Below are 14,948 nucleotides of genomic sequence, written 5' to 3'. Positions count from 1 at the left end.
CGGCGGCGGCGGCGGCGCAGAGGAGGAAGCCGGCCCCGGCCCGTCCCGCGGCCCCGCGGCCCCACGGCCCCACGCGCCCCCGGCCCCGGGCCCTTCCGCCGCCGCCATGGCCCGGCCGCTGGTGCCCAGCTCGCAGAAGGCGTTGTTGCTGGAGCTCAAGGGGCTGCAAGAGGAGCCGGTGGAGGGCTTTCGGGTGACCCTGGTGGACGAGGGCGACCTGTATAACTGGGAGGTGGCCATCTTCGGACCCCCCAACACTTACTACGAGGGCGGCTACTTCAAGGTGAGCGGCGGGGTGGGAGGGGCGGTGACCCCCTCTCCACCTCTGGCAGAGCCCACTCCCACTGTCCCTGCTCCTCGTGGGGTTCCTTTCTTCCCCCTCCTTCTCGCGGGGCCCCCTGCCCTTGCTCCTTTGCCTGGTCGCCTCTGGCGTGCTGAGGGCCCTCGGTCACCCCCTCTTCCCCTCCGGCCCCAAGAGTCCCTGAGAAGCGCCAGGTCCCCTAAGGCCACTTCAAGCCTCCCGTGGGAAGACCCGGGATCTTCTTGTCTCTTTAGGTGCATGGCCTTTGCTTTCCCCAGGCCTTGGTGCCCACCCCCTCCTCCCGCCTGTACTTGCTGCCCAGAGCAGACAAAGAGGCCTCCCCAGGACCAGCCAACACTGTTGTGAAGAGCCCTGGCCTTGGCTCGGCCACTTGCTCGGATTCCAACAAAGGCCTGGATGGGCTTGGCAGCCAGGATTGGCTTGGAAAGCGGCCACCCTAGCCAGTAGCAGTGGTCCAGGTCCTCTGGGCTTCACCATGATCTTTACATAACCTGTTCGTCCGACCCTCGCTCCCACATTTTGCCCTGTTCCTGGGAGCCACACTGTAGAACCCACACAGGCGGGGCCTCAGAAGCTTTGGCTCCTCTGCGGCCTAGCTGGCATTTCTCCTGTCCTGCTGATCAAGCAGCTTCTTGGGCCTGAATTGCCTGCTCTGGGCTGCTCTTAGGCCCTCTGTGGTGATTGAGTTCTGGGCAGTTCGCTCTTAATAGCCATTGTCAGGAGCAGTGAGGCATGGGCTGTCCCTGGGATTGGCTGTCTCAGTCCAATGTGGACTAGAACTCAGGCCAAAACCTGGACAGGCTTTGAGTCCAGATGTGGCCTTGGGAGGATATCTCCCAGATCAAAGGACTTCGCTCCTTAAGCAAGAGGAATAAGGCAGGGGGTTGCCTTGCAAGACAGGTGGGTCCTGGACTCACAGCTGGAACGCCCAGTCACTACCTGCCAAGGTCCCAGCGGGCCTGGCTGGGAGGCCTGGGCGGGAGTGGGGCAGGCTGGTGCTGCCCTGGCAGATGTCTGTGTTTGCACTTTTGGCTAGCGTTTTAGCCAAGCCTGCTGTTGGCCTTAAGGGAGCAGGCTGAACTACTGGGGTGATCCCTGGTTGAGGTTCTCTGGTTGGATGGGGGATTGCAGGTCAACAAGCCCTAGGCTGAGATCTGATCTGGAGTCCATCTTCTCCACACAGGGCCTGCGTTTGGGGCTAATCACCAAATGGTTTGACCAGCCCCCCTCCCACAAGCCCCTTTTGTCTGCTTCTGGGAGCAGCTGACTGTGAGGATAAGAGCTCCACTCAGCAGGAATAGGGAATCCTACCTAAGGCCAGGCCAGGACTCTGGCCTGAAAAGAACGAACCTGCGTTCCTGGCTGTTGCTTGCTTTTTGCAAGGGATTGTGGGTAGGGCCTCCCAGGCTGGTTTTGGTATAAGCCTGGTTTTCTAGAGAAGGATGGCCTGGAGAGGGGGCGTACCTGACCCCGTCTCCTGTAGGCTGGCCTTAAGGAAGGCAGCAAGGGACCCATGGTGGTTCTGCCACCCTTGGATCCTTCTGTCACTGTGTGGCTGGGTGGGCAGTGGGGAGAGGACATGGGTGCTAGAAGTGCCTGGGGCCCACCATGGTTTCCCAGTGCCTCCCTCTCAGCCGCCCAGCCTCACCCGTCCCCCCTTATGAGCTGCAGGGCCCCCAGGAATCGTGTGCTGTGCTGAGGGGTGCCCCAGGGACCAGGTCGGGGAGCCCCTCCACAGCTGCATGCTGTGCGCCCCTGGGCATGTTACTTTGCACCAAGCCTCAGTTGACACAGTGTTGAAGGCACCTCTGGGACCTGGTGGGTGCCTGGGGCAAAAGAGGCCTCAGCTGGCCTCGGGCTATCACTTAGAAACCCAGCCCTGGGCTTGCTGGAGACAAGCAGGGTCTGAGACCTGAGTTCAAGGTTAGGTCACTCCAGAACAGAGAGCCTCCCCTTGACCCCAGCGTCCCTTATCCTAGAGGGTGATTCTCCAACGATAGGCGGAGAGGGGACATAGCAGAGGTGCCCCATGGGGCCCCGAGAGCCTGAAGCACCGCCAGGGTCCCTGGACTGGGGCATAAACAGGCAGAGCCAGGGGCACAAGTCTCCCCCAGGGGCCCTCCCCTGTCTTCTCATGACCTTCCCGGCTACCTTCTGACACCCCAGGGCTGACACCTGCAGGCAGAGGGCCCGGCGCTGACTCATCTCCACCCCCAGCGCCTGCCTAGTGAACACGCATCTATTTTAATCCTCCCCACAAGCTGGAGACTGAGGCTGGGCGCCCAGCATGGTGCTCAGGTAGCCAGCTCCGGGCTCTGGTCCCACCACAGGCCTTGGAGCTGCTCCCCAGGGGTGCCCACACCTGGCAACAAGGCAGGAACCAGGATCAGCTTGGCTCAGGTGACTCCATGAACACCCCAGGCCCGTGAGGGGCACCAGAGGCAGGCAGGTCCCAGGCCAACTGCTGTGTGTGGCCGTGGGTGGCCTGACTCGCTGAGCCCCCTGCTCTCCCACCAGGCGCGCCTCAAGTTCCCCATCGACTACCCTTACTCCCCTCCCGCCTTTCGGTTCCTGACCAAGATGTGGCACCCCAACATCTACGAGGTGAGCATGCCCTTGGGCCCTGTAGGGGTAGGAGGCGTGGGGACAGGAACCATTTGGGTGCTGACCCTTCCCTGCCCCCCATATCTCACAGACTGGGGACGTTTGCATCTCTATTCTCCACCCTCCGGTGGATGACCCCCAGAGCGGGGAGCTGCCCTCAGAACGGTGGAACCCCACGCAGAATGTCAGGTGAGGGCATCAGACGGCTGCCCTGGGGGCGTGGACGCAGGGGGCGGGCACAACTTCCTGTCCTTGCACACATAGGCCCTGTCTCTGCCAGCCTTTCCTCCATCTTCTGCCACCCACAACCCCACCCATCTTTGGTAACATCCTCAGGGAGTCCTAGGCTTCCCTTGTGGCTCAGCTGGTAAAGAATCTGCCTGCAATGTGGGAGACTTGGGTCCGATCCCTGGGTTGGGAAGATCCCCTGGAGACCAGAAAGGCTATCTCCTCCAGTATTCTGGTCTGGAGAGTTCCATATACAGTCCATGGATTGCAAAGAGTCGGACACGACGACTTCCACTTTTCGGGGAATCCTGTCTGCCTACCCCAGGGGTCCCCGCTCCTTCCTTGAGCCCCAGAGAACACAGTCCCCTTTGTCCTGGGGGTTATGCTCACCCTGCCTCATGCCCAGCGCCCTTCATCCAGCCCAGGTCTGAGCGTGGGTGGCCTGGGAAAACCACTCTGCAGGGGGAACACCCTGGGGAGGGGACAGGCCTGCTTCACCTGAGCAAAGGTGGTCCTGGCCTTGGCTGCCCACCCCACATCCTATCCCAGGAGTTAGGCATGTGGCAGAGGATGAGGGTCAGGGTGGGAGGCTCCCAGGTGGGCAGTGCCCTGGGCCGTGGATTCCCCCACGCCGACTCCTGCTCCTTCAGGACCATCCTCCTGAGTGTCATCTCCCTCCTCAACGAACCCAACACCTTCTCGCCAGCCAACGTGGACGCCTCTGTGATGTACAGGAAGTGGAAAGAGAGCAAAGGCAAGGACCGCGAGTACACGGACATCATCCGGTGAGCGGCCCAGGGGCCTGGGCCCTCCTCCTCCTGCCAGAAAGGCCAGGATTTTTCTCTCATGAAGCGTGTGGTCCACGTATGTACCGTCACATGTGGACATGCTGTGTGTGTTGTGGGGCGTGTGTGTGTGTCTGTGTGTCTGGTGTGAGGTCATGTACCTCACACGGAGTTAACACATCCTGCTGTCTGCCAGGATTCAGCAGGGTCTTGCCACCTTCCCTTGTTTTGTAACTAGAAGGGCAGCGATTCCCAACCCCTACCCTGCTCTGTGTGAAGACCCTGCACACCGGGGCGTGATCATGCGTGCTTGGCCCTTGGCTTTTCCCCACGGGTCTCCTCAGGGAGTGGGTTCTCCATGTGTGACCAGGCCCATGCTGTGCAAGGTGGTCTGTTTTCTCACCTCACGAAAGTGAGTGTCGCTGATACTGCAGTTCTGACAGTTGGAATTGTTTTCTAAAGGCAGCAAAGCCGGGTGGGATCAGCGTGTTTAGGAAAGGTCTTCATTTAAGGAAAGTCACTTTTTCCTGGCTATGAAAGCAGTGCCTCTGTCAGGAGTTGGCTAGGGGAGCGCTCCCATTACCCTGGCCTCCTGTTCTCTCCCCTGTGAGCAGAGTACGTGGCCTGGCGGGAGAGTCTTTACAAAACTCCCCTGAGTGCCGGCCGGTGCCAGCAGCACCCCTGGGCCTGCGCACTCCACCTGGCTGTGTCTGCTCTGTCCTGTGAGCTGGTCAGTGATCACTGCTCTTTCTCACTTGTTCTCCTGGGACTTGTGATTTATGTCACGACAAACTTAACTCTTCCATAAGTCTCTTCTGAGGAGGTTTTTGGTCTGTTCTTTGTCTCTTAGAAAAGCAAGTAGGTCAGACACGTGTTTCCATGACGACCTAGTCTCTTCCCCCACCCCCAGCATTTACGCTGAGAAATGAGTCCTCGTTCTCACTAGCACCCACACTCACCTGCTGTGTCGCTGTGCCTGCGGCTCGCGACCTCACGGCGAGAGCTTGGGAAAGCCCAGTGGCACCGTTGGAAGGTGGGACCCCAGGGGCAGCAGGTGCAGTCTGAGCCCCAGCGGGGAAGCACATGCAGAAGACGTGATGCCAGTGATGCAAGATACTCAAGTGCAGAGCGCGGAGGACTTGGGACCCGGCCTGGTGGCAATGTGCTGAGCATCTGCCGCGGGCACCGCCCTATGGCCGGCCCTCCCCTGTGGTGCTGAGCGACTCCCCTGCCTACAGAGCCAGCCCAGCACCCTGGCTGCTCCCACTTCACCCAGCCTTTTCGTTGGCAGCTGGGATCTGTGCCTCTCTTCCTGATGAGCCTACACCTTCCTGGTTCGGAGCCCATGCTCCGCCTCATCCTCAGCCCATGGTCGCCCCATTCTGTGCACATGTGTGTGCGTGTGCACCTGTGTGTGAGCAGAAACCCCTGGGGCACACATGGGCTGTCCCCTGAGGGATCAGGCTCCACCTGCTCTGGGGCGCCCCCTGGTGCTTGTGCCATCTCTGGGTGCCCTGCACTGTTCCACGGGCACGCCTGCACGGGTCTGGGGCCACCGACCGCAGCAAGGGTGGCCTGTGTCTCTCCGCAGGAAGCAGGTCCTGGGGACCAAGGTGGACGCAGAGCGGGATGGCGTGAAGGTACCCACCACACTGGCTGAGTACTGCGTGAAGACCAAGGCCCCAGTGCCCGACGAGGGCTCCGACCTCTTCTATGACGACTACTACGAGGATGGCGAGGCCGAGGCTGACAGCTGCTTCGGGGACGATGAGGATGACTCAGGCACCGAAGAGTCCTGACACTACATCCCTGAGAATAAACTTACAAATTTTACCTCAGCCACCCGACTGTCTGCCGCCGCCACTACCTCCGGGCGCCGTGTGGCCGGGCGCCGTCCACCCCATCTCCGCCTCCAAGGAGGCCGCCGGGCTCCCGTCCCTGGGCCCCGCATGGGCCAGATGCTGCTCAGGGACCCTAGCCTGCCTGCCCCGCTTGCCAGCCAGAGACTCAGGGTCCCGGCTTGGGAGTGGACGGACTGACTTGGAGTCACCTCTTCTCTCTGCTTTGGTTTGTTTGGAATTTAAATAAAGCAACTTTATGAGAAGCCCGAGGACCAACCTCTCCTTGGCCCCGAGGTCGGTGGGACCCAGGCAAGGGCACAGGCTCTGGTGACGGGCGTGTGATCCACAACGGGAGCCTTCAGCCACCCCTCTGAGCCCGGAAGCTCCCGGGGCCTCCTGTTGGGTCGTCTGGTTGGGGGGAGGGGCCACAAGGACCTGGGCTCTGGGCAGGAAGGGCCTCGGGGGCACGCTTGGGGCTGAGAGGCCCTGGGGGTACTGAGCCCCAGCTCCCCGGCAATGTCACCCATGCTGGTGGTGTCCAGGGCTGTGTGTCCTTTGAACCCAGTAGGTGCCGGCGCCCACGCTGTAGGAGCCACTAGCCAGTGTGGAGACCCCAGAGCCCTCAGCCAAGGCTTCCAGCCACGCTTTGTCACTGCCCATTTTGTAAATAAAAGTTTTATTGGAACAAAGACACTCATTTCTTCACCCGCATTTAGCTGCTTTTGAGCTGCAGCTTTAAAGCTTGAGCGATGGTAATACGGCTTCTGTGTCAAAAGTCAGAAACACTTCCTGGTCGTTTATAGGAGCATCTGCAACCTCCCGTAACCCTCAGGCCTGTGGGTCCAGCCCTTCTGCCCCCGGGACCCATTCCCCCTGCCCCCAGGCTTTTGCTGCCATGTAACCACGGCCCCAGATTCAGCGTTCACCCTGCTTCACACTTGGCTTGTGTGGCTTGGGGATTCACCCTCCACCACTGAGGTGACCAGAGACTCGGGGCCTGGAGAATGAGAGCCTAGCATCGGGACAGGTTCCACCACCTGAGTGACCCAGCACAGCCACCTCTGCACAAGACAAGCAAGAGCAGATATGAGCTCGGAAGCTATGGGAAGAGACATGGGCTGCCCTCCAGAGAGTGAGGCTTGTGGCCAGGGTCCACATGACTGACCAAGGCCTGGGAGTCCTATCCTAACCGGAGTCTCATCTCAGGGTTGGGTCTGCCTTGTGGACTTAAGGTAAACATGTAATGGGATACATGGAATAAAGGTTATCCCATGTAATGTCTGTGACTTAATTGTACCAAAAAGTTACTTGTGTATCTGAAACTCAAATACAAGCTGTTACCCTGTTTTTTTACCTGGTAAATCTGATGAACAGTCCCCTCTCCCAGCCCCAAACACTTAACGAAACCTGCTTCCTGGGGTCATTAGGAGGGTTAAACAAGGTTGGACATAAGAACACACTATAAATACCCATTTCTCTTAAACCTAACTCTGGCCTCACACCCTCCTGTGTGAAAATGGCTCCAGAGCCTTGTGTGCCAGACGCCACTAAAGGAGAGATGGACAGTAGGCCCCTGCTGCAGAGCCAGTACCGGGATGAGCCTGTCTGCCTCTGTGACCCATTTTTCAGGCAAGTCATTTATTTATCACGACCCTTTCAGTATCACAGGAGAGGAAAACCCAATTCATACTGACTCGAGTGTGACTTCATAACTGGTGGCCAGGGGTTTCAGGCACAGCACTGGCTCCAGCCCAGACTCTTGTCTCCCCCCAACCTGTGGTCAGCAGAAGAGCAGCTCCAAAAATGTCCATTCCCCGACCCCCAGCATCTGTGTCTCTAGACTGGAAGGGCAGGAAATGATTCTTCTCTGGAGCTCCAGAGAAACTGGCCTGGCCCGTATGTGGATGTTTGCCCCACGAGAGAATAAATGCATGTGGTTTCAGGCACTGAGCATGTATGTGGTCAGCTTCCTCGTTTTCAGGCAGAAGCCTCTCACCCTGGTCCCACCCCTAGGCTGTTATCTTTCCAAGTCCAGCAGCGTGAAGGCTGTTTCTGGAAAGTTCCGGAAGAAACATGGGCCCTTGTCTTCACTGAGCTGGTGCAGGGTTTAGATTGGTCCTCTGCCCAGAACCAATCTCTATGGCCAGAGGGTACAGGGAGTGCTCTGATTGGCTGGTCTGTGTCCTATGGTGTTGAGGGCTGCAAGGAGAAGGGTGAACTGAAGGAGGGAGGACCCAGATGAGCCTGGCTAAGACACTTAGACTTGCAGGATCCCCAGGGTGCTTATAACAAATGAGTGTTCATACCATCTTTATTCATAACAGCCAAAATCTAAAAGACCCCAGATATCCATGGGCAGATGGAAGGATAAACACACACATGATGGATAAATACAATGTGGTCCCTCCACATGCTGGAATATTATTCTGCCTTTAAAAAGAAAGATTCTGACATCTGCTACACCATGTATGAGCCTTGAGAAGACAATACTCAGAGAAACCAGATCCAGAAGGACACACACTGATTCCACTCACAGGAGGGCCCTAGAGGAGTCAGATCCAGACACAGGAAGTATTTGGTGGGGCCACCAGCTGGGGGTGGGGCTGGGGAGTCAGTGTTTCATGAGGATAGAGCTTCAGTTTGGGAGGATGACGTTCTGGAGATGATGGTGAGGGTGATCCCACGACAGTGTGAATGTACCTAATGCTATGAGCTGTGCATTTAAATACAGTTCGGATGCTGCATTTATGGTGTGTGTATTTTACCACAATGAGACAACAGGGCAAGGAAATGATCGAGCTGAAACCACACAACACCACGAGTGAGCTGGGAGGTGGAACATGACGGGGTAATAGATGCTCAATAGGGATTCCTGTAAATTTTTCAGGTGTGATCATGGTGACGGGGTTTTGTCTCTAAAGAGTGCATACCTTTCAGAAACACTTGGGGGTGATGTGGAATCAGCCGGAGCTGTGAACATCACCTCCCTCCCCCACAGGAAGGGTGGGTGTGAACTGTGCTGGGGCTCAGGGCCAGAACCATGGAGGCCCCCCGATCCGAGATGCTGCTCCTGCTGGTGGTCCTGGAAGCCCTGTGGGCAGGTGAGCGAGGTGGACACCGAGGCCGGAGCTGCGGCACCCGGGGCCCACGGTGAGGGGCAGGGCAGGGGGGTGAAGAAATAGAGACGATACAATTTCCCTGTCCCCAGACAGGACTCACTGAAAACACGTCAGTGGCCCCCAGAGCACGAGATGGCTGTCCATGAAACAGCCTCAAAAAGAGATTGTGGGGAAAGCAAAGAGCAAAGGGCAAGGACACCCGCCGTCCTGAGGGTTTCTATTCTGAGCCTATTCCCCTTCCCCAGATGAAATATTTCTGGAAGGAGGCTCCAGAGCAGGAAGCGGGGCGGCAGGGAGGGAGCTTCACTTTCCTCCAACAATACTTTTTTAAAAATTTAAAATGGAGTGGGGGACTTCTCTGGTGTTCCCCCGGTTGGGACTCTAGAAAGTCCCATTCCATTGCATTCGAAAGTCCCCTGTTCCATTGCAGGGAACATGGGTTTGATCCCTGGTCAGGGAAATAAGATCCTGCAAGCCATCATTCAGGATGGCCAAAAATTTTTAAATTTAAAAAAAAAAAGGAATAAATTGGAAGTTTGGAATTAACAGATACGTAAAGGGCTTCCCAGGTGGCTCAGTGGTAAAGAATTTGACTCCCAATGCAGGAGACACAAGAGACGAGGGTTTGATCCTTGGGTCAGGAAGATCCCCCAAAGAAAAACTGGCAATCCACTCCAGTATTCTTGCCTGAGAAATCCCATGGACAGAGGAACCGAGGGAGCTATATAGTTCCTGGGGTCACAAAGAGTCAGACGTGACTTAGTGACTAAATAACCACAACTATATATAAAACATACAGCAAGGTTCTACTGTTTGGCACAGGGAACTATACCCAATATCCTAGAACAACCTAAAATTTGAAAAAGAACCTGAAAAAGAATATAAATGTGAGTGTTAGTCAATCAGTCATGTCCAGCTCTTCACAACCCCATAGACTGTAGCCCGCCAGGCTCTTCTGTCCATGAGATTCTCCAGGCAAGAATCCTGGAGTGGATTGCCATGCCCTCCTTCAGGGGATCTTCCCGACCCAGGGATGAATATATATATATTCATATATATGTATATATATATATATACACATGTATATAAACTGAATAATGTATATTAAAAAAATATATATGTATTTGCTATACACCTGAAACTAACACATGGTAAATCAACTATACATCAGTTTTTTAAAAAGTGAAAAAAAGGGACTTCCCTGGTGGTCCAGTGGCTGAGACTCTGTGCTCCCAATGCAAGAGGTCTGGGTTTGATCCCTGGTCCGGGAACTGGATCCCACATGCTGCAACTAAAGATCTCACATGTCGCAACTAAGACCAGCGCAGCCAAATAAATAAATAAAAATAAATATTACCAAAAAAAATAAAAGAAAAAGTGAAAAAAAGAAAAAGTAACCATTAAAAAAAAAAGGTGTGAAGTGGGTTGCTAACAGTTCAGGGCTTCTTCCTGGGGTGATAGGACTTGCTGTTGGGGACGGTTTGGTTTCACAGCTTGGGTGCCCGAGGGTCTGTCAGTTTCATCCCCACATGGCTGTCATGACTTCTGAGTGAGGCCTGAGGGCGAGAGCAAGGCTTGGCAGATGTGAGGTTCTTTTCCTTTCTTGAATTAAAAAGAAAAATGTGTTTATTTTGGCTGCACCGAATCTTTGGTGGCACGCAAGATTGTCAGTCTTTGTTGCAGCAAGCAGGATCTTTAGTTTTGACATGTGAATTCTTAGTTGCTGCATGTGGGATCCAGTTGCCTCACCAGGGACCAAACCCACGCCCCCTGCATTGGAAGTACAGAGTCCTAGCCTTGGGACCACCAGGGAAGTCACCCCATTTTGTTCCTTCTGACTTCCTTCCACTTTTACAGAGAAGTCAGGAGAGTCCTGCAGACAACTTTCCTTTTCTCCTAATTCCTCGGTGGTAAACATTTTGTCTCCATTGCTTTATCATCCCCCCAACCTACCCCACCCCTTGGTGTGTATACAAAATACAAATGTGTCTAACATTATTTTCCTGAACCATTTGAGAGTGAAATGTAGATGCGTGCCCTCACCCCTAAACGCTTTGGCAGGTATGTGTGTGTGTGCATGTGCATATGTGTGCGTGTGCGTATGTGTGTGCCTGTGCTTATGTGTGTGTGGGGGGGGGGGCGGTTATGTGTGTGTGTACTGGGAACAGGCCATCCTTTCATAGGATGGATTCTCAGCATCCTTCCCCTCAGCTCACCTACAGACCTCATTCCAGTTGTCCGCGCGGTGTCCTCAGTGAGCAGGATCTAGTCGTCCTGCTATCCTTGGTCCCCTGTGCTCTGGTAGCATCTCCATCTCCCCCAGGTCCTCCGACCGCGGCCCTGGGCTGCGTCTCCAGGCTGGGCTCGGATGATGCATTTTCCGGAGGAACCACGGAGGGGCGCTGTATTCGCCTCTTCATGGTGGATCACAACAGGCCTCTCCAGGGTGAGGTCGCGCATGTGCGCCTGGTTGTTGTCTTGAGGGGCGGCCGTGGGGCTCTGGTGGAGCTGGATTCACAGCATGGGGGACAGGTGCAGGCTGTTTGCTCCCCAGCAGCACCCAGGAAGTGCAGCGAAGGAAACCACAACCCCTCAAGCGAGGCAACCTTCACACGATCGCCCCGCTGGGAGGGCCGGAGCTGGAATTTCAGCCCCAGCTGGCTACCTCCCCAGATTGTATACACTTGTTCATAAATGGCACCTGGGAGCGTGAGATGCAGGCTGGGTGGGATGGTGGGCATCCCACCATTTTGGCCTGGCTGGATTGTTATCCAGCCAGGTTCACTGTGATCAACTGGTGACCCAGCAGGATAGGGGTTCCCACCACCCACCCATCATCCTTTCTCCCTTCCTTCTTTCCTTCCTTCCAGTCCATGCATCCATCCATCCATCTGTTATCCATCCATCCTCATCCATCATCCATCCATCAACAGCAGGGAGACCGGAGTGCTGGAGGCGGTGGGGGCAAGTGTGAAGGAAGCAGGTGTCTCTTGTGGGTCATGAGGAGTTTGGATGTTTAAAGCATGAAGGAGGGACTTCCCTGGTGCCCCAGGGGTTAGGAGTCTGTGTTTCCACTGCAGGGGGTATGGGTTTGACCCCTAGCCAGGGCGCTAAGATCCCACATGCCATACAGCACGGCCAAAATTTTTAAAACCAGATTTTAAAAATTAAAGCATGATGGGGAATCACAGGTAGATTTTTTTAAAGCTAACTTAACATTAAAATGCTTTTTATCAATCATTTTTAATTCACAATTTTTCAAAAAATTTCTGGCCACATCCCAGGGCATGTGGAATCAAATCCTTGTCCCCTGCATTGGAAAGTGGAGTCTTTACCACTGGTAAGTCCCCATGATTGGTTTTAGAACAATTTTTATGGCAGCTTTATTGAGATGTCATTCACATCCTATGCAATTTACCCCGTTAAAGGGAACAAGTCAGAGAAGTTTAGTGCATTTGGAGTTTTGCAACTATCTCCATAGTCTAATTCCAGAACATTCCGTCCAGGGCCTTGGAGCTGGAGTCAGAGTGTCAGGGCAGGGGTGGGGGACCCAGTCCTAACCTGGCCTTTTCTCTCCCTCTCCCCAGGAGGCAACACCTTCGAGACCCACATCATTGGGGGTCGAGAGGCTGTCCCCCACTCACGCCCATACATGGTCTCGCTGCAGAAGTCTGGCCGCCACCAATGTGGTGGGGTGCTCCTGTGCCAAAATTGGGTGTTGACAGCTGCCCACTGCCTGACCCAGCCGTGAGTGACCCAGCCCCACCCCATCACACCAGATGTCCCCAGACCTATCCTGGTTTCCCCATTCCTACCAGGAGGTGGGTCTGGAGAGATTTAAGTCAAATGTGGTGTTGTGAGGGGGTCCCCTTTCCCTCTGCAGTGGTTGCTGAGGCAACAGTACGTCAGAGCAACCTTATGTGTGTGTGTGTGACATTAGGCTGCGAAGATTCCTGGGGGCACCTTATTTGCTATAAAAAAGAACCTTCCAAATGGACAGAGGTGGGTCTCTTGTGACACCCAGGAGTGTGTCTCCCACCTGTGGCCACAGGGACAGAGCTGGCCTATGAGGCTGGCAGGGCCAACACAGAGAGGAGCCTGGGTGCATGATGCCGTTGTGAAACCACCAGGTAAACCCATCCCAGAGCTGTCCTACCTCTGGACTGGCCAGTAACAAAGACCGCAGATCAAACCCGGAGAAGTAATCAAATGGGGTCTGTTTATTCAAGAAACTGAAAACATGGAAAGGAGACAGCCTTCAGGCATGGCTAGACAGGAGACTGGGGTGAGGCGGGAGCAGGGAAGGCTTCCTGGAGGAGGCAGGGAAAAGACCAGACTGGGCAGGGGAATGACTGCAGAAAGAAGCTGGGTGAGGGGGTGCAGGACAGTGAGTGCCCCTGGGCCAGAGCCTGGGAGGGCTGGGGCTCACACCCAGGCCCTGCCGCTCCCCGCACACCCTGCAGCACCCCCACAATCCGACCCTGCCACCCCCAGGATGCAGCAGCTGAGGCTTGTGCTGGGGCTTCATGTGCTGGGAGACCCCAGCCTTACCTGCCGCATCAGGAAGGTGGTCCTGCATCCCGAATACAAGCCAGCCCCTCATCTGGAGAATGACCTCGCGCTGCTAAAGGTGCTGCCAGTGGGAGGAATGGTAGTTCCAGGTCCCCCCTCCCCGGGTCCCCTCCCCTATTGCCCCTCCCCCAGACTCACCTTCCCACTGCCCGTCCCGCTGTTTTCTCCTCCCTCAGCGTCCCCTCACCTACTCACCTGCCTCTTCCTGTCCCTATAGCTGGACGGGAAGGTGAAGCCCAGCAAGACCATCCAGCCCCTGGCCTTGCCCCGACGGCGCCAGGCGGTGGCCACAGGCACCTGGTGCAGCTTGGCCGGCTGGGGCCTGACCCACCAGCCTGGGAACCCAGCCAGGGCGCTGCAGGAGCTGGACTTGCGTGTGCTGGACACCAGGATGTGCAACAACAGTCGGTTCTGGCACGGCGACATCAGCTCCCACATGATCTGCCTGGCAGCTGACTCCAAGAGCCAGGCCCCCTGCAAGGTGCGGGTGCTGGGGGTGGGGGCGCTCAGGCCAGCCTGTGCCTGGCTCCCTCCCTTCCCTAGACGTCCTGAAGCTGGCAAGGAGCAGGCGCCCACTTCTCAAGTGCAGAAACTGAGGCACAGACAGACTAAGAGCTTGCCCATGGTCACACAGCGGGTGGCAGAGCTAGGCTTTGAACTCCAGCACCTAGAAACATCAGGGCATAGACGGAGCATGTGCAAAGGTCATGGGGTGGGAAGAGGGCACAGAGAGAGTTACCAGGCAAGAAAGGAACTGAGAAGGGACTAAAGGAGATGGAGGAAGTGGGGAGATGGGGGTCTCTGCCCTGGAATCAACCTTCCATCCCCTCCTACTGGGTAACCGGCCCCCTTCATCAGGAGGTGACTGGTGCTCCGTTGCCTCCACAGGGGGACTCAGGTGGGCCGGTGGTGTGCAGAAGAGGCCAAGTGGCCGGAATCCTGTCCTTCAGCTCCAAGAATTGCACCAACATCTTCAAACCCCCCGTGGCTGTCGCCGTGGCCCCCTACATGCCCTGGATCAAGAACACCCTCCGCCACAACAGCTCACCTCCCTCTCCTTGACCCTCCAGAGGTGGCCCTGATTCTGTGTTCCAAGAAGCATCCTGCAGCGGGGCAGCCAGGGGCCCGGATGTATCAGGGGACCAATAAACCATAATAATAAAACTGCTTGAGCCTCCTGCAGGCCTCGGGCCTCGGATTTGACACCTACAAAATGGATTGTACTTTTCAGGCTGCATGGGAGGGCCAGCCGTGGCCAAGGCCCAGGGGCCCCAGGGGCCAGGGGGAGACACGGAGAAAAGGCCCCCAAATCTCCTTCCTTCTCTTTTTGACTTTGGTTTGGTGTTTAGTGGGCTTCTCTGGTGACTCAGAATTCGCCTGCAATGTAGGAGACCCGGGTTCCATTCCTGGCCTGGGAAGGTCCCCTGGAGGAGGGCATGATAACCCACTCCAGTATTCTTGCCTGGAGAATCCCATG

At 56.1% G+C, this 14,948-nt stretch overlaps 2 protein-coding genes across 3 annotated transcripts; both read left to right on the top strand.

Annotated features, from left to right (window-relative positions):
• The first annotated feature begins 6 nt into the window (after nt 1–6).
• Nucleotides 7–6,469, top strand: CDC34 (cell division cycle 34, ubiqiutin conjugating enzyme). Its single transcript, XM_040240292.1, has 5 exons — nt 7–283; nt 2,840–2,926; nt 3,018–3,115; nt 3,805–3,939; nt 5,531–6,469. Exons 1-5 carry the CDS (start codon nt 107–109, stop codon nt 5,736–5,738), a joined length of 705 nt encoding a protein of 234 aa, XP_040096226.1. The 5' UTR covers nt 7–106; the 3' UTR covers nt 5,739–6,469.
• Nucleotides 6,470–8,414: 1,945 nt separating this feature from the next.
• Nucleotides 8,415–14,651, top strand: GZMM (granzyme M). 2 transcript variants are annotated; one of them, XM_040240291.1, is made up of 5 exons: nt 8,415–8,881; nt 12,487–12,646; nt 13,394–13,529; nt 13,689–13,952; nt 14,360–14,651. In XM_040240291.1, exons 1-5 carry the CDS (start codon nt 8,821–8,823, stop codon nt 14,531–14,533), a joined length of 795 nt encoding a protein of 264 aa, XP_040096225.1. In that variant the 5' UTR covers nt 8,415–8,820; the 3' UTR covers nt 14,534–14,651. The 2 variants fall into 2 exon arrangements, with proteins under 2 accessions (XP_040096225.1, XP_040096224.1); XM_040240290.1 differs by lacking the exons at nt 8,415–8,881; nt 12,487–12,646 and having other exon boundaries at nt 12,653–13,529.
• Nucleotides 14,652–14,948: the final 297 nt, after the last annotated feature.

Source organism: Oryx dammah, unplaced genomic scaffold (assembly GCF_014754425.2).
Source record: "Oryx dammah isolate SB20612 unplaced genomic scaffold, SCBI_Odam_1.1 HiC_scaffold_5, whole genome shotgun sequence".
NCBI lineage: Eukaryota > Metazoa > Chordata > Mammalia > Artiodactyla > Bovidae > Oryx > Oryx dammah.
This window is presented reverse-complemented; position numbering and strand designations above follow the sequence as displayed.